This window comes from Strix aluco, chromosome 13 (genome assembly GCF_031877795.1).
Source record: "Strix aluco isolate bStrAlu1 chromosome 13, bStrAlu1.hap1, whole genome shotgun sequence".
In the NCBI taxonomy this organism is placed as follows: Eukaryota; Metazoa; Chordata; class Aves; order Strigiformes; family Strigidae; genus Strix; species Strix aluco.
The window spans coordinates 1,350,073-1,370,621 of record NC_133943.1 but is presented as its reverse complement, the minus strand read 5'-3'; the positions used below and the strand labels follow the sequence as shown (position 1 = coordinate 1,370,621).

At 52.3% G+C, this 20,549-nt stretch overlaps 1 protein-coding gene across 3 annotated transcripts in view; it reads left to right on the top strand.

Moving 5' to 3' along the window:
* ARHGAP26 (Rho GTPase activating protein 26) overlaps positions 1-20,549 on the top strand; it is a 145,884-nt gene that overhangs the window by 100,292 nt on the left and 25,043 nt on the right. For all 3 annotated transcript variants that reach the window (XM_074838129.1, XM_074838128.1, XM_074838130.1), the window contains exons 19-20: positions 7,664-7,802; positions 13,073-13,226. In XM_074838129.1, coding sequence (XP_074694230.1) covers positions 7,664-7,802; positions 13,073-13,226 — 293 coding nt within the window. The remainder of the gene's footprint in view (positions 1-7,663; positions 7,803-13,072; positions 13,227-20,549) is intronic.

Below are 20,549 nucleotides of genomic sequence, written 5' to 3'. Positions count from 1 at the left end.
TTGCCCATAAGGATGTTCTCGTCTGTCAGCGGAGCAGAGGCAGCTTGGTGGGACTGGTTGTCCCCCACCTCCGGCTGCGTTAAAAAAATGCCATTTTCTTCTAAATTCAAACAGTTCCCCGATCATGATCTTTTGTTTGGTTTCCGCTGGAAAGAAATACCAATTTGTGCATTCAGGCTGCGAAGGAAGAAGTAGAGGCAGACTTGCCCCTGGCCGGGGCAGGGTGGCAGCTCTGGTGTGGGGCTTTGCTTGTGGACATCTTGGAAGGGGTTGTTGCAGGTCGAGGTGTGGGGCTGAGCCTCTGGTACGTGGCGCAGGCAGCAGCCGCGGTGCACGGCTGCATGGTGCTGCAAAGGGGCATCAAACACGCAGCCGGCGGGGACGGGGAGATGGTGTCTGTTGTTGTATGTTCTTGGAGAAATTGCTTCCACGGGCACTTAAAGGCCACGGTATTTATTTAGGACAGAGGAGCTAATTTCTTCTCCTCTGCATGGAATGTGATGGCAGTGACAGCTTAATGACGAGCTGCTGTGCAGAGGGGTGTGCGAGCAGCGGGGAGGAACCTGTGGCTGTGAGCAAAGCCCAGCTCCCCCAGCCCTGCTCCTGCGTGGAGGAACCAGCATGAAACCTCGTGTTGGCCTTCGGTGGTCCCGTCCGTCTGTCCGTCATCTCCGGGTCGGTGCAGGGGAGTGCTCCCCACCTCTCCCTGCTGCTGCTGAGCTCTTCAGCTGTGCCGCCAGCGTCACGAGCGTCACGGCATCGCTACGAGCGGGTTTTATCTCCCTTCCCCTCGCTGTGCTTTATGGAGCCCTTCCCTCATGGGCCTGTAGAGAAACATGTCTTTAGACACTGGGTTTTTTTCCTCCTGAACCGAGTCTCTTGCTGTGCCAGCCGAGTCCTCCGTCAGCTGGCATCTGTGGGGGAATCGAGGACAGATTTCTGCACTGATCACATCTGGGTGGGCTGCGGGGCTCGTCTCTGCTCACCAGCCACGTTACAGCTCCTACCCCAGGGTGTCCTGGCACTTTGAGGGTTCCCTCTCCTTAGAAGTAATTTATGGCACCAGCAGAAGGGTGAATCCTCATGTTGGTTACATACATTCATCACCAATTAATTCTGCGGGTGGGTGTACCCGCTGCCCAGGGCACTTGGCTGCAGCCAGGCCTGATGTTGCAGGATGATGAGCTGCCTTCACAGGGCTCCTGGGGCTCCCGGGGCTCCCAGGGCTCGTGGGGCTCCCAGGGCTCCCAGGAATTGTGGGGCTCACGGGGCTGGGGCTGTCTGCAGCTGCCTCTTCACCCAAGGATGCTGCGAGCAAAACCCCTGTGAACCTGTGTCCCGATTTCTCCAGGGCTCTCGGGAAAGATGCTGGGAAGGAGGGAGACAGGGAAGAGGTAACTCCGGGAAAGGAAAATCTCTTAAATGTGGTGTTAGTGCTGGTTCAGCTCCCGCTTTAGGACTGTTTCGTTTCAGTGTATTTCTTAATTTGAATTGATTCGAGCTCATTGAAGGTTCCCCGCAGGAGCTGCCGTAGGTGATTAGCAATAAGCAAGTTGCTTGCACTTGTGCTTCTGGTGCTTTATATTGTTTTACACCAGTGACTCACAGACACTGTTTATGATTAAGTACAGTCGCAGGGAAAATGTAATTGATTTGAATGGTTCCTGGCAATCAGCAACTGTCTGGTATTACATTATATTTCCCCCAGGTAAGTGGAATGCCTCTCCCGTCAAAATTACCGTTGTCATTGTGTAACCAAAAAAAAAAACCAACCAAGCTTGGTGATGACATCTCTTGGTTTGAATAACTGCTGGCAGCTTGTTTACATGATCGCTTCAGTAGGCTTATCTGACTGCTGGGGCAGGGGAGAGGGTTTCGGGGGTGTTACTCAGCGTCCCCCGCTCTCCTGCTTGCGTTTGCCATCGCCCCACCCGAGATTCAGCTCATCTTCCACCTGAGATTATCCCCAGGGAAACACATTCGCCCTGAAGCCATAAAAGTATCAGAGAAGGATGCTGGAGGATGTGGTGCCGATCTAACACGGTGCCTCCGGGTTAACGTGTGCCCTGCACACCCGGTGTTTCCGATGTGCAGTTTGGAATCAGTCAGCAAAACAGGGCCTTTCTGAAGGTTCCCGGAACAACTGGTAAATTATGGTTTGCTCTCTACTGCCAGAGCATCCGACACAGACCATTAAACCCTGTGTGTAATCCGAAAAGTTAAATTGTTTCTGGAGATTTAACAGGTTTCCAGGTCTCGGATCCAAATTGTTTGTTTTACTCGCAATAACAGCAGTAAACTCTGAGATGGTTTTTAGAGCTTCTCAGACATGTTCTCCTCGAGGAGGTCTCTGCACATCAAGGTATCACAGCCCTTGTGTATGTCACAGAATCACAGAATCATCCAGGTTGGAAAAGACCTTGAAGATCCTCCAGTCCAACCATGAACCTCACCCTGACCGTTCCCAACTCCACCAGATCCCTCAGCGCTGGGTCAACCCGACTCTTCAACCCCTCCAGGGATGGGGACTCCCCCCCTGCCCTGGGCAGCCCATTCCAACGCCCAACAGCCCCTTCTGCAAAGAAATCCTTCCTAAGAGCCAGTCTGACCCTGCCCTGGCGCAGCTTGAGGCCATTCCCTCTTGTCCTGGCGCTTGTTCCTTGGGTCAAGAGACTCATCCCCCCTCTCTGCACCCTCCTTTCAGGGAGTTGTAGAGGGCCATGAGGTCTCCCCTCAGCCTCCTCTTCTCCAGACTAAACCCCCCCAGTTCCCTCAGCCGCTCCCCATCAGACCTGTGCTCCAGACCCTGCACCAGCTCCGTTGCCCTTCTCTGGACACGCTCGAGTCATTCAATGGCCTTTTTGGAGTGAGGGGCCCAAAACTGAACCCACTCATCGAGGTGCGGCCTCACCAGTGCTGAGCACAGGGGTGAGATCCCTTCCCTGTCCCTGCTGGCCACGCTAGTGCTGATACAAGATTCTGATACGTGTCCTTACGGTTACAACTGTCACTTGCATTAGCTCTTTGGGTGATCTCCTGCAGGTTGTACTGGCACCAGATCTTCTGGAAACATGGGACGGCGGTGGGATGAGGGTAGCACTGGGGCTGGGGGACGAGGGGATGATGGCTCCGTTTGCCTGCCAGGTAACACAACAGGCAGGAACCCTGAAAAAGCCGAGCAGGAGCAAGGTGCCCGGCACTCTGCCCAACACTACCCAACAAAATGTCAAATTGCTACTTAATAAGATACATCCATTAGTGATTCTCAGCCTTTTCTGTGTACGCTTGTGAACACAGTGCATTAAGGTAATGTGTTATAAAATGTATCCTGATGATATATTAAATGGATATAATTAAAAGGATCAAATGATTTTTCTCCTATGGCTCTGGATGTTGCCATGACAGGCAAACCAGGAGCGTATCCTGTGCCTGGTTACTCAAGCGATTGGCATTTAACACCATATTTCTGATCTAAAAATTAAATGTTAGCCAAAAGTAATATAGAAATGTTATTACATTGGACAATTGCAGATGTCCATCCATTTTCTTTTCCAAAGCTTAAACTTTTATAGCTCTCTGGAAAAGGCCATTGTTCTGAAGTGTTACAAAATTAAGAGATTGATTTACTGTCTTGATGATGTTCCCTCCAGACAAGAGATTGACCAGGTGAAATGTTAATGCAGCCAGTATTGATGACAAATAGGAGACTAGTTCATGCAGGGAATTACACAGACCCAAACACTAACCTCGGTAAATGGTAAGGACTAATGCTAAAGTCAAAGCCCTCAGCACCTCGTCTTCATTTTATTCTTTTCTGTGATTAGCTGAAATGTTTAGTGATGCTGTTGGCAGTTTTAGCTGGTCTTTGTAGAAGACTTAGTACCGCCGACATTTTGAACGTCACAGCAGCTTCTCATCTGCAGGTTCCCTGCGCGAGTCCAGGTGCAGGTTTGTGTGTGGGCTGGAGCAGAGACCAGGGCTGGACCCTTCTCTGCTGTTACCCCACACCCCTCTGGATACCCAACCCCTCTGGTTTTCACCTTCCTCCTAATAAAATGGGCATAATGGGGTAATTAACACCAAGCAGGAGGAGATCCTCCAGCGCGTGCTGGGAGGGAGGGCTCTGACGGAGGGGCCACCAGCCCCGGCCCCGCCAGCGTCTCCAGCTCCATGGGCCGGTCGCTCTGGGAGAGGTGCAGGATAAAGGGTGTAGCAGCACCCAGATGTGTGTCATTCAGAGGTGGGAGAGGTATCAAAAAAAGCCTTTTAACTACCATCTGAGGCAAGGTGCTGCCGGGTCTTTGCCGTTCTGCAGACAGAGGAGAAGGTGGTGTGGAGCTGTGAAATTGCCACTTGCATCAGGCTGAGCGCACACGATCCAGCTGTAAATGTGATTTATGAATCCTGGCTGCTCCTCTCCTACTCTGCCTATTAAACTGTCTCTCTCTCCCTGTTAATTGGACTCTGTGACTGGGAGAGCTATAACACAGGTTTGAGCAGTGAGAAGCATGTCTCGGCTGTTCTTGTTAAATTAAAAAAAATGAAACAAACCTGAGAAACTTTCCTGTGAAGAAGAGTGGGGGGTTTGAGCTGAGGGAGATGGGGTGGGAGGTTTTGGTCCAGCAGTGCCGGTTTCCTTTGGTGCGGAAGAGATCTGTGCTGTTTCCCAGTGCACCATAATGGCAAAGTGAGCCAGTTCTTGGGGGTCTCTCCTTAGACCTTCAAAATCAGCGCCGTGCTTTTTTAAATGTAGCTGCTAATTGACTTTTCTCCACTGCGAGCGGATAAATTTAGCCTGTGTGCTTTGTGCTGCTCCGAGGTGGTAGAGAGAGCAGCTTTTAACAGCCCTGCCCCCTCCTGCACATCGCCTCCGCTCCCCCCGCTCCAGCTTCAGCTCCGTGGGGATGCCGAGGGGGGCTGGGGACACCGAGGAGAATCGTGGTTGCAGAGCATCGTGGAGAAAGGCCGATGTTTCTGCCCCATCAGGAGGCCACGTCCTGCCGGCTGGAGCCCCGGCTCTCCGTCCTGCCCGTTCCCCAGGGGAGCTCGCTGCTCGAGGGGTGAAGGGCGCTCAGGGAGGAGGTTGGGGCTTAAAAAAAGAAGTTGATAACACAGCCAGAAGCGTATTTACGGAACCCTTGCAGTTGTGTCGGTGCCTGCAGCGCAGGCTGGAAGCCCAAGGGCTGGGAGTGGAGCACGTCAGAGCCCGCGGGAGGAGATGGTGGGGTGCGTGTGCTGCTGGGCGCAGGCTGCCTGTCCCCTGCCTGCTGTGCTGCCTGCGCCTCTCCCTGCCTCCGCCAGCGCGGCCGCAGAGCGTGCGGCGTGAGGGCACGGTGCAGGCCGCGGGCACTGGGGGGGTTTATTGGGGCTCATCAGGCGTTTTAACTGAAATACAAAGTTGGTTACGGTGAGCTGGAGTGTGCAAGATGTGAAGTGCTGAAGCTTTTTAGTAAAATTGTTTCATAACGACATTCCAGCTGCATTTAAAAATTCAGCCTCCTTGTAAGCTGAGGCTGGTTTTAGTTACTGAGTTCATAATTTAAGAACCAATATATCTTCTCTTATTAAAGACCAAAAAAACCGAAGCAAAAACCCGGAAGTTTATTTTCAAGTGTGCTGTGGGAAATCATCGCATAAAATGCAATTTGTAAATCAATACTTTTATCTTGCTTGATTTATACATTCCATTACATTTCCCAAGTACAATTTACTATCGAAAAACAATTTGAAAGCAGGAGCATGTTAAAGCAGGCAGCGGCCGTGCTGGGTGTGGGCAGTGGAGCCCAGGTCAGGCGAGGTGCCCCCGGTACCAGTTTCAGCCCCCCCGTGCTGAGGTTCCTGCCCCAGAGAAGCTGTTTTTAGCTGGCAGAGTGAAGGGCTCATGGCACGGGTCCTGGCAGCCGGGATGGGCACCTGAAGCATGTGCAGCTGTGTGATGTTTTAGCTTGGTAAGCAATGTGCTACGAACAGCCCTGCGAGCTGGCCTGAGCGCCGGCGCTGGGAAGGGCTGGTGGGGTGCTGGGGAGGGCTCCTGGGTGCTGGGGTCAGTTCTTGCGGTGCAGGGAGGGCTGTTGGGGTACAGGGAGAGGGCTGTTGGGGAGCAGGGGAGGGCTCTTGGGGTGCAGGGAGGGCTCTTGGTGTTGGGGAGGGCTGGTGGGGAGCAGGGAGAGGGCTGCAACAGCCATGTGAGAAGCCGGGGAGCTGCTGCCCCCCAAACTCCCGTGGAACAGCCCCCTCGGAGGTGGGAATGGCCGTGGGCTGGTGCACACAGGGTGAGGACGAGCGGCGCTGCCTGCAGAACGCGGGGCTTGGGCTGCTGCTCCCTCCGCGGAGCCGCAAGCCTGGGAGGAACGTGTGACTGAGCTCCACGGAGCTCCCCGGGCAGGGTGGCCGCTGGGCTCCGTCATCCCCCCGTCTGTTGCATGGGGTGCCCAGCTATGCACGGCCGCTCGCTCGGCAGGGCCGGGGCCTGGCTTCGCACAGCGACGCCCCGCTGCTCCCCGCACCTCAGCCCTGCGGCGCCCTTGGACCCCACGCCCGGGTGCCTGCAGGCAGAAGGGCTGAGGAGCAACAGCCTCAGCCACGGGGCATTTTTAGTGCTGAGGGATCTGGTGGAGTTGGGAACGGTCAGTGTGAGGTTCATGGTTGGACTGGAGGATCTTCAAGGGCTTTTCCAACCTGGATGATTCTGTGATTCTGCATTTGAATCCTTGAGCGTGGTTCCGTAGTTCCTCTCCGAGGGCTGTAAGTGCCGCCCTTCCCACCTGCCTCCTCACGCTTTTGGGGAGGAATGTGGCATTCAAATCTTCGTCTAACGCCTCTTGGCTCTTTAGCGTTTATTTGTAGAAATCAGCATGGAGGGTTTCTGTGTGCGCGTGAGGATTTTGTTGTTGTTACACGAGGCAAAGCCATTATCTGCTGGCAGCCGCTGCACTGGCCGGCGGGCAGCATTTGGTGGCTTTCTGCAAGGTGAGCGCTCCCTGGGAGCCACCCTGGCGCCGCGGCGGGCAGCGAGCTGCCTCTGAAATACGGTTTTCCTGTTGGCAGCCCCCGGCAGTGCCGATCAGTGGGCTGTCAGGGGCAGGGAGAGCAGGGGAAGACACAGGGAGATGGTATTAAATATACTCGAGTGAAGGGAGACCTTGAGAGGGCTGGTCTTGAGAGGGCAGCACCGCTGTCATCTGAGCCTGGGGTTCCAGCAACGACACAATAAATAACCAAACGTCAACAACAAACAAAACCGCTGCCCTTTGGGCTTGTGTGGTTTTAAAATTCCAGCCCCTCAAGAAGAATGTGATTACTCGGTTTTCTGACAGCTGTGGCTGGAAGCGGTGCAGACTTCCCCAAGGGCACCGAGGGCCGCGCTGCGGGGAAGCGAGCGTGGGGACGCGCGGGTTCGTCGTGCCCAGGGCACTCTCACCGTCACCTGCTGGGGCCAGGTTATCGGGGTTCTTCCCACCTTGCAACATGCTTCCTGGGTGAAGAATAAAAAGGAGGCGGGGTGGGAACGTGAAATTTCGGAAATTGTACCCAAAATATTGCCTTGTTGAACATGTGTCTTCCTTACATGTTGCTCTGTGGAGCGGTGCAGCCCGGGCAGGTAGGCAGCTGTTCTGTCCGAAGGGGTGATGCCAAAGAACAACTTGTTTATTATTTTTAACAGATATTTAACACGGTGCCAGAGACTCCGCCATCGAACTCGCAGCTGCTGTTATCTCGCAAGAAGAGCACGGATTCGAAGCCTCCTTCGTGCAGCGAGAGACCGCTGACGCTCTTCCACACGGCACAGCCCAACGAGAAGCGTAAGTGTGCCGAGCCACGGCTCCCGGCTTTCCCACTTGGCAAAGTTTTTGCCCTAGTCGTGACTAATGGATTGTAATTCCTATGCCATTCCCATGCAATTTTACTGGTGTCAGTGGAAGAGACGACTCCCGTAACCGGATCAGGCTTTGGTTTCCTCTTCTGTCACGTTGACGTGGAGTGTGAAGATTGCCTGGCATCCGAGCCCATAGCCAGGGCCTTGCAGTGAGGCTGCGTTAGCAGGATATAGAGTGTTGCTGCCCCTTCCCCACCTGACGGGCCCCACTCTCATGTTCCTCAATCCCCTTCTTGCTGCCGCCAGCTGCTGAGATGCTCTCCTGCGCGCGGGCACAGCGCATGTGCCCAGCAGGGGCGCCCACCAACGTCTCCGACCCTTTTTGGGTGCCCTCAGGCACTTGGCCTTTTACAGACACGAAAACCCGGCCAGGAGGTTCTGCATTTTTCTGAGGATTATGTACCACGGCAGCTTAAAAATGTCGAAGATCATCTTTCCATTTCTGTCACTAATTGATGCTCCAGATATTTAGGAGTCAGCGCCCCATCCCTACTCATGGGGGGGCAGAAATGTGTCTGCTCAGGCTGTTGCTTCAGGTTGCAGCATGAGCCCAAGTCCCAGCTCTTCCCGTCCCTCCTGGCCACGCGCTCCCAAGCCTTGCCCGGGCTGCTCTTGGAGCTGGCTGGTTGCACAGGGAACTGTCCCAGTTTGCTAAAAAAGCAGGAGATTAACCTGGGGAGCAGAGCAAGTGCTCGGGGGCTCAGCCTGCTTTGCTCAGGCTGGGGGGAGCGCTGGGAGCGAGGAGCAGGGGAAGGCTGGAGTTAACCTGTCTCCCTGGGACTTAAAACTGCGGGGTGGACGGAGTGGTTGCTGTGTACTTTGCTGACTCTCAAAACATGTGGGCCTGTCTGCCTCTGATTGAGTTACTGTTAATTATCAGGCACTCTCATTTCGGAGGATGTCCTGACCATACACGTGGGTTTAAGGAAACAGTGGCAGCCCCAGAGCGTGCACTGGAAATAGTGTCTCGCACGGCTGTCAGTGGAGCCTCAAATATCAAAAGCTGCTTTTGAAAAAATTCAGCCCAAGTAATTTATTTGCTGCTAACTAAGCAGTTGCTCGTTAGACTCTAGAGTTGCCCGGCTGCCGGAGCCTTCATGTACCGTCCTCCCCTTGCCTAGAAGAACTGAGTTCTTTTATTTATTTCTGCATTTATTTATTCCCACAAGAAGCAATGTTTTCTCACCTTTCCTCCTGACAGTCCATAATCTCCTGTGTCTATGGGAAGTCACCACCCTTTTATTCAGTGTTTGCCATCCCTGCTGCATGTGTCAGACTTAAAATAGGTATTGAAAGAGGTAAAGATGGCTCAGAGGAGCCCCAGGCACAATGGGAACACTGAAGGCATGCTGCAGGAGCCGTTCATCTGTGAAACAAAGACATAGTAAGATCTAATAGCTGGAAATTGAAGCTAGACACATTCAAAGCATTAACAGAGTGCATATTTTTTAAGACTGAGAGCAATTTAACCGTAAGAAGTTAAGTAGGACAGTGAATTTTCCATTACTTGAAATCTGTTTGTCGAAGTCAAATATCTTTCTAAGATTTTCACTAAAATTCATCATGCAAAGCTGTGTAAAAGCAAAGATTACAATGTTCAACAGACAGGATCAGGCAAGAGAGCAGAGTAGATAATGATAGTCATTATTTTGTTGTTAAACGTTCACATTTCTGCCCACAACTGACCCAGGAACTGGGTATTGTGAAACAAGTGTCATTAACACAGCAAATACACCATTTTGTTCCTTATCAGTTTGTCATTATAAACAGTGTTCTGGCCCTTGGCTCGTATTTTGTTACGCGGAATGCTTTTGTCATCACTTCTGTGCTCCCCGTGGACAGCTGTTACCGAGGTGCCCTGGGTCAGGTTATCAGTCGCTCTGCGCTCCGGCCGTGGCTGGAGGAGAGCCCGGAGAAGCTGGAGGCTTCGGTGAGGCTCCCGCGGCTCTGCTTGACTTATTTTCCATTAAGGTTCTCACAAGGGTTTGGGTAAGTGGTGAAAACTCAAACTCACGTCGACGTGTTGCTGGTTCTTGAGCTGGAAGAGGGGAACTGAGACTGGCTGAGCAGTTCAGCGATGGGAGAGTTTGTTGTTTAGTGAAGTGGGGACTGCAGAAAAATCTGTGAGCCCAGCTCTCCCTTAAGCCCCTCCTTACCGGCAAGGTAGTTTTGGGGGTCTTGGAGAGAAGTTGCTGGTTTGGGTTATTAACTCATCTGCTCTCTGGTTGGCGGGAGCTGGGCTGTGGTGCCAGCAGAGAGGAGATGCAGCCAGGAGCCGGGGCCGGGGGCCGGGGCTGGGGCTGTGCTGCGATGGGGGGTGTCGGTGCTCTGCAGCGCGAGCAGGGCTGGCTGTGACCCCCACACACCCAGCTCTTCCGCGTGACGGAGAGGAAACACGCCTTAGCTGACGGGCAGTTCTGCTCGTGTAGCTGTAAGACCAAATTAAATCTCACAGCAAAGAATCCTTCACAGAAGCTTTTAAAAACAAAGCAAAATACAGTATCAGGCTTTTAAAAAGGAGGAAATAAAATCAAGCAAGAGTTTCAGATTCTGCCATTCATCTCCCTTCCTCTTTAGATGAAACACTTCCAGTTTCTTGGCTGATAGGGGCTTTAATTCAATTTTGGCCGGTCGCTAGCTCTGAGATTAGGCAGACAATTGACACTGATTTGTTAAGCTTACAGAGCTTATTTTCAGACTTCAGCCTTGGGCAGAAAATGTTTGGAAATAATAAGACGTGGTGTTAGACCACGCTCCGTCGGCTCAGGTCCGCACTCCTCGCAGCCTCCCGTCCAGCCGGGGGGTCTGGGGGGGCTCAGCGGGGGCAGCCCCTGCGCTCGGCCACCTCGGCACACTACGGAGCTGCTCTGTCACAGCACAGCTCAACACCTCTCCTGGCAGATGCAGAAAATAGAGGAGTGATTTGAGTTGGCCTTTTGGGGCTTTGAGGTCTGTAGGCAGCTTAATTTCTCTCTTATTTCATCTGCTGGCTTCCACGTCTCCCTGTCAATATTCGTGGAGGTCAGCACTCTGCTTTTCTTCACTTTTGCCTCTTCTTACGTTCTGCATGGATAATCTTTTTCATCACAAAATGCTTATGTCTTCCGAGTCCCAGGTGGGCTTCATGTGAGAGGACGTGGGGCTGCGGCAGGACCCGGTGTGCTCTCCTCCATCAGCCTGCCCCCCGTGACACCCACAGCCCCTGGCTCAGCTGCAGCTCCGGCACCAACCCCACCTCCTGCTGCTGGGGCTGGGCGGAAAGAATGGGCCAATAAATGTCTTTAAATTGGGCACTCTGGGGAAATCACTCTTGTTTGTGAGCTTTTCGTGGTTTTGGGAAGACCTGGCTTCTTGTTTGAGCCACCATATGGCTCAAAGCTGATGAGATTGTTTGTATTTTCCTTTTGGCATGTCAGACAGTGGCGAGTGGGAACCGTGGCTGGGCAAAAACTCCAACTAGGCATGTTGGGGGAACACAGCTGGGAACAGAAGTGTGTGCGGTGCTTGTTCCCTTGGTGGTTCATTGGAGAGCAAGATTAATGAAGTGCAATTGCAGGAACATGTTGACGTGTATCAGCACAACTAACATATCCTTGGCTTTCGCTAATCTCTGGAAGATAAGATCAACCTGAGCTAAACCAAGTTTTAGCCCTTTCTTGCTGCCCTGTAGGCACCAATTTTGTCCAGGTACCAGGAAAATGCTGCAGCTCCGGCGACAGAGCATGACAAGGAGCGTTAGACTCTGCTCTTCCCCCCGGCACCCACAAACTTTTTGCCAGCGTAGGCTTTTCTCTTTGAAGTGGTGGCAGAGAGTTGCCACAATGTCATGCTCTGCTGCGCCCAAGACAATACTCCTGCCAAGCTATTGTACAGAAATGTAGGTGGTTTCTGTCTGCTGTGTGTTCAGGATTAACTTTTCCTATACGCCAGGAGTTCCTCTGGCACTGTTCTACCCTTTCAATGTGTATGGGATGCAGGTGGGCACTACGCATTCTCCTTCTAATACAGGCCGAGGTGTACAATTTAAAGGGATTGAGAATAAGGGATTCCCCGTTACTATGTGCTTTTTGGTAGTAATTTGATCATATTAGTGTGCACTGGAAAAACAATTTTTTAAAGATTTATCATTGAAGTAGGACTCATTATGTTTTCCAGCAGGTGCCTATCTTTGAGGAAAACACCATCACAGAGGTAACAATTCTCTGCAACAGGGCTGCTTTCCGTGCCATCAGTGATGATAATTGCTTCTCACAATTACAATTACTGATTATACGGAAAAGGCATCTTATGAAAATGAATTAATGTGATTTTAGGTAATTTGGCGTAGAGCTGAGGAGGGAGCCCATGCTGCTGATGTCGGTTTGGGATGCATAATATTTTCATTCCTCACTGCTGAAGTTACACAAATAAGGGGAAGTCTCTTAACAGAATATGCTCAAGGGAAACAAGAAACTCCAGGAAACCTCCAGACCGTCGGCAGAGCAGCGCCGGCGTTTGCCCAGCGCAGTACAGGCAGCACGGCGGCAGGAGCGGGCATGAGGCACTGTTTCAGATTGGATATAAAGCCAAGTTTCTGACCCACAGCTGCTCTGTATTTCAGAAGAGCTGAGCTGAGATGGAGCGGGGACCCCGTCCCCTTTGTCCTTATAGACCTGGCCAGGACAGATCGATGGCAGTTGACGTTAAGTCGTAGGCTGAAGCATTTTTTGCTGAGATAAACGTCAATTGCGTGATCTGTCCTTTTCTTGTTCTAAAATGTTACCCTGCTGTCACACAAATGCTCAGTCCCGTGGCAGCTGATTTCAGTCACAGAGAAATCCATTCCTGTATGGAGTTTGCATTTTAATTTTTTTCAGGTTGTGTGGTACTTTGGATGCCTTTAGGAACATAAGATATTAATGCCTTGAGAAAAATGAATATTTTCTTACTAAAAAAGGTATTAATTTAAAATAGAGCTGCATCTTTTTTTTTTTTTTTTAAAAAAAGTGCCTGGTATTTGTTGTAGTTTAATGTATAAAACTCTGTTAGCTGACTGCCTGTCTTCTGAGATCTGGTGAGATGTTGCCCCATTTGTGTTAGGGCCGCGGTGATTACCAGGAACGCTCGATGCCTTTGCAGCACTACGCTCGTGACTTTTGTGTGCGATGGCAGCTCTGTGTGGTGGCTGATGATTCTTGGGTTTTGATGTTTTTTCAGAGGAGAACAGGAACAGCATCATCAACTCCAGCCTGGAATCCGTCATCTCTTCAAACGTAAACAGCTTCCTCAACTCCAACAGCGCTCCCCAGCCCAGCCTGAACTCAAGTGATCTTGAACTAGAAGTAATTAAACCCAACAGGCCAAATTCACTGTAAGTACAGTGGTAATTAGTGTTTTATAGGCTCTCTGTCCTTAATCTTTAATCACGGCTGTTTCTTACTCTGAATCCCAGCAGTTTGTTGAAGAATACAATTTAACATTTTAATTTTTAATGGGTGCCTAGCATGTGCCCTGCATTTTTAACTCGGTCTAAGTGGTGGAATTAGTTACTGTGGGTTATATCTGCTGGTGAGTTTCAGCTCTAATTATTTTGCACATGTGGAATATTTTTCAAGCAGAACTCCTCATTGCTGCTTGAACTGCTCGACCCATCTGGTGATAACTCCAGCAAACACAAAGGACTTTTTTCTTCTGAGTTAAATTCGATGACTCCTGTCAGTACAGTTGATCTCCAGCCAAATCTGTGCCATTGCTTCTGCTATTGCTTCCTTCATCTGGAAAGTTCAAGGGAAAAAATAGCGACCTTAGCAATGACTCCCTGGGGAGGGCTGAGTTATTTATGAAGTCCCCTGAACTTGACACAGCTGAGCCCTTGCGCCGATGGCCGCCTCTGCTGGGGGAATTTCCTTCCTGCCGCGGCTCTGCCGGGCCCGATAGCATTTTCCCACAGAACCTCCCCTTCTCGCACATGTGAAGATCTGCTCAGATCTTCAAGAGCCATCACAGCCCTTGCAAGCCGAAGCCAGTTTCCCCCCCAGCACTCCTCGGCACGCCCCTGCCTGTCCCTGCGGATCGGCCGGCAGGAATGCTGCTCCCTCCATGGCGTTCTATGGCCTCGCTGTAACGCGGCGACCTTCGCAATTAAGGGAGACCTTCCTTCCCACCCCTCCCGTCCTCCCACAGGCCCCAAACACTTCCAGTTCCCACTCAACCGTAGAAGTCCCCAGTCCCCGGGGAGCAGACAGTGACATTTTTGCTTAACTGCTTTCTCCTGGTTATCAGCAGGATTGCAAAGGGCTTGAAATGGATGAGTGCCAGGGTGGGTGCTGGTAGAGATGGTGAAACCTGTTGCTGTTGGCTCGGCTGGTGGCAGGGGCTGGGGTTTGGGGGGGCTGTGGCGCAGAGCCCACTGTCAGCCTGAGGGGACAGCTCAGGCCCCTGCCTGCAGTGGTTTGCAGGGGCACAAAGGTAAGTACCCAGCGGGCAGCCGGTACTGCTGCCTGCCTCGGCGCGCGTGCGAACAGAGGACAGGCTCTGGCTTCCATCCATCCGCTCTGCCTCTCTCCTCACCGCTGCTGCCACTAAAACCATGAGCTGCATGAGCGCCCGACCCGCCCGGCCTCTCGTTGGCCTTGCCTGGTGCTGCCTGCGGGAGCAGGGTGTGTGGGGCTCAGCTCCCTGCCTTGCCTGCTGCCTGTGATCTACCTGCTGCGAGAAAATCGCCTGTAGGGAGAGTTGTGGTGGCAGAATAGAGCATCCAAAAGGTAGGACGCCTCTAAATTAAGGTTGCGCGTGACGTATATTATGTACTGAGTAAAGTTGCGTCGGTATCTCATGCCCGTACTGTTGGTTGAGCTCTGGAAGTCGGTCACATACCATTCCCCCAGAGGATGCTTTTAGTTTATTTATCCTTTGAGGAGGGAAAAAAATGATGTGACTTACAATTGAGCAAGGTTTGTGGGCCTGAGTCTTGCTGTGACCCTACAGGAGTTGTTTGCCAAAGTTGCAGTTTTTCAGATTCCAAGAGTTGCCTCTTCCCAATAATTTCTTTTTTAAAGGAAGTCATAAAGAAGCTCAGCAGAATAAATCTGTTAAAGCTATGTGAGGCTTTGGGGAACGGAGGCATCTTGCTGTTACTGAGGAATTAAGTGAGCAGACTGGCAGCAAAAGCATTTGCTTGCCGCCAGTTAAGGGGCCTTTACAAGTTTGTGAAGTGAAATAGTGATTATCAGGGCAGCTCTTGTGACTCTGACAACGTTTGTGGCATTTGGTGCTTTTCCTCAAATCCAGTGATTATGTGGTTTACACACACAGGAATACACAAGTTCTCAGTCAATGCTGAGCTAAAGTTTGAAAAGTGAGTCTTAAGGTGGGTGAACAATACCACAAAGCAAGTATTTTCTTCTGTATAACCCCAAATATTTAAACCAAATATCTTTAATCCAATCTTTCGATGAGAAACGAAGCGTATGACTTCATTTTATTCTTTTAAAACAGTACGTATAGATGTCACGTCAGCCCCTCTGTGCCCGCACAAGTCTGTGCCCGTGGTTTTGGCAGGTCCGTGGCGCTTTGCTCTCAGTGGCGAAGTGCTCTGGGGGGGTCTTGGTTTGCAGTGGTGAGGATGAGGAGGGTGAGGAGGGCTGCCAGCAGCAGGTCTGTCCCTCAGCCCTGTCTGAACGGTGCCGGGATCCCGACAGCTCTGTCATTGCTGCTCTGCAGAACTACCCAAATAATATCTCTATAAAGCTGCTTCTGGTTTTTAAGCAGCTGAGTAATCTGGGCTTTGCGGGAAGCCTTGGGCCTACGCACGCTGCGGTCGGTCTGTGGTGTCTGTTACTGCCGTGCAGGGGGTTCTGGTGCTCCCCTGTAATTACTGGACCCACAATCAGGGTAATTGGCAGCGGGGAAGGTCTCAGGGTGCCTTACCCTTTGCGCTCCTTCAACTGCTCTACCAAATTCTCTGCCGGTGCTGTGAGACCCACATTTGAGCTCTGCTTCAGGACTTTGTTTTTTTTCTTGCATTCTTCACCATTTTCTGTAATTTTCTGGCCATGGACCAAGGCCATCCTGTTCAAGGACCCGTTCAGGAGGGGTTGGCTTTTGGGCAGCCTCCCACGAGTTGATCAGCTGCCTGAGCTGGGAGCCAGCGCTCGCCAAAACTCAAACCCTGCAGCTGAGGAGCTGTAAAATTCCAGGTGTGCGGAGGCCAGGAAGTCCTGCTTTCCTCCTTGAAAGAAGAAGGGATTTCTTTCTGAACAAGAAACGCGGTAAGAGGACAAATATAAAAGAATCCTGGATTCGGTGTTTCCTTCCCTTTGAGGAAGGGACCTCTGCTGCCCTAACAGGACAACAGCAAAGGTTAGTAAATTAATTAAAAACTACTCCAGACCAGAATTTGACTTACTCCTATTTTCTGCTAAATGCATCGCTGAAAAAAACGGGCTGATGGAGATATCCGCGAGGGGAAATGCCTTCATTAGTTAGGGCCTTCTGCTTTATTCTGAGGTTTAGTGCCTTTTGCTGCGTCTCTTGCCCTTGGCCCCGCCAGGCACGGTGACCCCGGCGCTCTGAAGCAGGCAGAGCGTGACAGCTCTGATGGGGAAAACACATTTTTTTCTGCTGGTCCCAAGGTACCAAACTCTGGTCTGTGCTCGGGGAAGGTGTGAGGTTGTGTTGCCCCAAGCGATGTCCACCGTGGAGCCGGCGGCCGGGCCCGTGCCATTCCTGACACTGTCACACCTTCCTGTCGTTTGTTGCCTCCTCCCCACAGGCCGCAGCGGGGTTCAGAGCTGCCACCTCCATCCTTTCAGCCGTGGCAGAGCCCGAGTGGGGTGTCCTCACACATGACACTTCGTGTTGGGCACAGCGGCTCCCAGCTGCACGGGAGCTGGGGGAGCTACTCACCCTCTGCAAAAACGCTTGGGGAAACTGCAGGGAAAGGACTTTGACGTTCTTCTTATTAAGCTGAAAACTGATGTTCTTGTGGAAATAACTCCTGTTGATCTCAGTGGGAGACGTGTTGGGACTACAGATGTTAAGGACTGCAAGTCTGGGGGATTTCTTGTTTTCCTTTTGCTGCAGTGAGCGCTGATGCGTTCAGAGGTTGCCTTTCAATGTGTGATGCTGAAAACCATGAACACTCTGAAACTAGAGATATTTGTTTGAGCTCTTGTTTACAAAAGCTTCTCAGCTCCCTTCTGAATGCTTCGTGTATCCCGGGGGTCTGCTCCATGGGCGGCTGAGCCGGTTCCTAAATCCTCCCCGTGAGCGTGTGCTGCTTCTCCCCCAAGCCCCCGGCTGTGACGAGCGTTACAGCAGCGACGGCCCGTGCGTGCCGGGGCCGAGGTGCCCCCATCTCCTGCCCTTACCCCTGTCCTCCTCCCATGGGTGTCATGGTCCTTCTCCCACTTGCCTTCCCTCCAGCGTGGTCCTTCACCAGCCAGGAGGGAAATTGTTTTGCTGCAGGGCAAAGGCTCTTCCTTCCCAGCCACCAATCGGGGTTTTACTATGGGAATGCATTTATTTAGTAGAACTGGGTTTATTTTTATGGAAAAACCGCTCTGGGCGGGAGTTGTACTCGGTGAGTCAGCAGGACTGCTGTCCCGTGCCAGGAGCTGTCACTGCGGGCGGCAGGGCGCAGAGGGAGCGGGGCTGCCTGCCCGGGGCCACCAAAGCCCCAGGGAGGGGGATTTGTTTTTAAATAAGCGTCTGGTTTCTTTATCCTGCCCTTCCAGAAAACGTCTTCCTGAGAAAACATGGCAAAACAAGAAGCAGAAAGTGCAGTGTTTCTAGCATAGACACATGCTTCAGCTGAAGTGGGGGAAGTTTTCAAGCTAGATTGTGTGATCATGAAAGGCAAAGATTTACAATTGCTGGTTTTAAAACCCTTTAAAAAAAGCGCCTTGCTATGGTGGCTCTGCAGTGCATACCTGTGGTGCCTCTGACGTGGGGTCTATCGCTGTGGATAACCGACACCTTGATTGTGCTTTGTAATTTTTCTTCTCTGTTTATTTCTTTATTAGTCTCACCTGGGTCCCCTGTATTATTGAAAGAGCTCTGGTGCCTGCAGGGCCCCGAGTGCTTAAATCTGGCCGAGGCCAAATCGGAGGTGGGTGCTGCAAACACAGGCAGCCGTAGCCGCGTTCCACAGCCTCCTTAGAATCACCTTTTAGTGCTTCAAATCAGCATAAGTCTGAAATTAGCTGTTGGGTATAATACTGGGTGCTGCTGGCTGGCCTCCGGCCTGCGACTTGCTGCGGGGCTTTGACAGCTGTTTGCAAAGCTGAACAACTAATGTGTTACAGTTTGGAAAATAAACAGCAGCCGAACTGGAGGAGGTAGATGGAGTGGCGAGGGTTTCAGTTTCTCCTCTCCCATTAATATCTTGTGGTGTGGGACTGTTCTGAAGGCAGGGTGGGGCCGGGTGATGTTTAGCAGGGTAACTAGATGAGCTGCATTTTTGCACTGCGTCTCCCAAAATTACCAGCCTCGTGAGTAGGAACGTGCGAACGATACCCAGGGGACTCCTGCCTTTTCTTTAAGGGGGAGTGAGCATCTGAAGCGCACAGGAAGGGCTGGGGTGGGTGGCGGAGCACCCAAGATTCACAGCTAGCCCTGGGGACGGTTGCCCAGGTCCCGCGGGTGCCCTGTTTCAGTGGTAGCCACGCACCCCTGTCAGCTGGCCACGGGCAAGTGCTGGGATGACCTGCTGCAGCTCCCAGGGAGAGGGGCGGTGGGGGGCTGTTGGGAAGACAGGCTGGCTGCTATTTCCTGCCCAGAAAATGGGACTAGAATACGAAAACTGGACACTTTTATTTTTTTGAAGTCCTTGGCCACGTCTTTGCAGTGATGTTTCCCCATGGTGGCTCTGAGCGCTTTTTAGTTTTTGCTGCCATGGGGGGACGGCTCTGCTACCGCTGCTGGAGTGAAGCGCAGCCTGACAGGACTTCAGGGGTGGTTCTGAGCCGTTGAGCAGTTGCTTCTTACAGGTTTCTCATGCTCCCTTAGAGGCTGATTTCTGAAGTTATAAGACCCTCTGTCTCTGTTGGAAGATTTATTTAGCAGTGTTCTCAGAGGCAAAAACCTCCCATTCCTGGGCTGCCTTGGTGGCAGGGTGCCCCAGGAGAACCTGGCCATTTCTGCTCGCCCGGCCGTTCCTCCCCCGGCGGTGGGCAGGGATTTGTGCCATCCTGCCTGGTTGCCTCCGGCGCCGCAGGTCCAGCGGTACGTGACGTGTCACTGCTGGCTGCTCGCGGGTTGAGCGGGCAGCGCTCTGCCCGTGGCTCAGCCTGCCTTCACGCCTCCCAAGCTGCCCTGGGCTGAGCTTAGAGAGACGAGACCTTCCCGCAAGTCCCCCTGTGAGCAGAGCTGGCTCCCTACGTTTGCTCGTGCTCTCGGCAGAAGCTCGCCCGTTTTTCCCGTGCAGAGTGACTTCGGTTTAACGCCCCGAGAAAGCACCGCAGGCGCAAGGCCCGTGCGTGTGCTCGGAACCCAGCAGCGGCTGGGGCGAGCCCAGGGCTCACCAGTGGTGTGGGAGCGGGATGAGTTGCAGGAGAAGGTTTTACCTCTGCAGAGCAGGCACAGAAATGCACCTTTTTTTTCTGTGGGGTGGGACTCGAGCGTCAGCTGTGTGAGTGGGTGTCTCTAAAAATAGCAGGGACTGAGCTATTCAATAGCCCAGACCTCGGGCACCGGCAGGCTCAGCCCTGCCCAGGGCTGACCTGGCATGACCCTGCTGCATCTGCTTGGCCTCTCTAAAGCCCCGAGAAGCCCCCCGACTTTGGAAGGGATCCCCTGAGGTTGGGATTCCTCACGCACAAGGAAATGCCAGAACTAAAGCTGCCGTATGGCCCCTACGGCCTTCATTTCCCTGCCCCGGTGCATACGTGATCTGTCCTTTAATGCTTCTTGCTTTCCCCCGGGGGGGCGGAGGGGCCCGGTGCGTGCCCTGCCGTCGGGCAGCCAAAGGGCAAAGCTTCCCCAGTGCTCTGATGCTGACTTGTTTCAGCATTCCCCAGCTTTGGGGTACGTGGCTTGGCAATCTTGACATCCCTTTAACGTAGGACAAAATCACGTGGCAGTCGGTGTCTGCTTGGTTTTGTGCTGGTGTGGTCATTACAGAGCAGCTCCCTTTACAAAGTCAATGCCTTTGCCGGTTGCCCTTGGGATTAGCTTTATGGGTGCAAACCAAGTCCAAAACAATGAATGCAGGAAAAAAAAATCACTTGATGAAGGAAATATCATCTGTTGCTCCCTCAAAATGAAATATTATTGGCCATTTTTGCCCGATTTATTGTGTAGATACAACCAGCCTAACACCACTGCCTGTGCTCGACGGTGTCTCCCGCTCTCCGCACCCTTCCGAGCCCGTTGGCGATCCCAGTGGAGCAGCGGAGACCTTCAAAGTCGGGGCTTTTCCCAGGTGATGGGGAAGCAGGACCTGGCCAGGGGAGGCTGTGCCCAGAGCCGAGGCGCTGGGGGCTGCGGGACAGGCTGAGCCCCCACTCCAGCACCCAGCCCCGACATGTCCTGTTTGCTGCACCTCCTGCACCCCAGGGACTCTGCCCTCAGGGAAATAATAGCTTTGGGAAACTTGGATTTAGTCATCACATGTCTATTTGCATTTTACTTTATTTTCTCATTGACCAAGTATGGCTATTTCTTGCCCTCCATGCGTATGGAAAGAAATGAG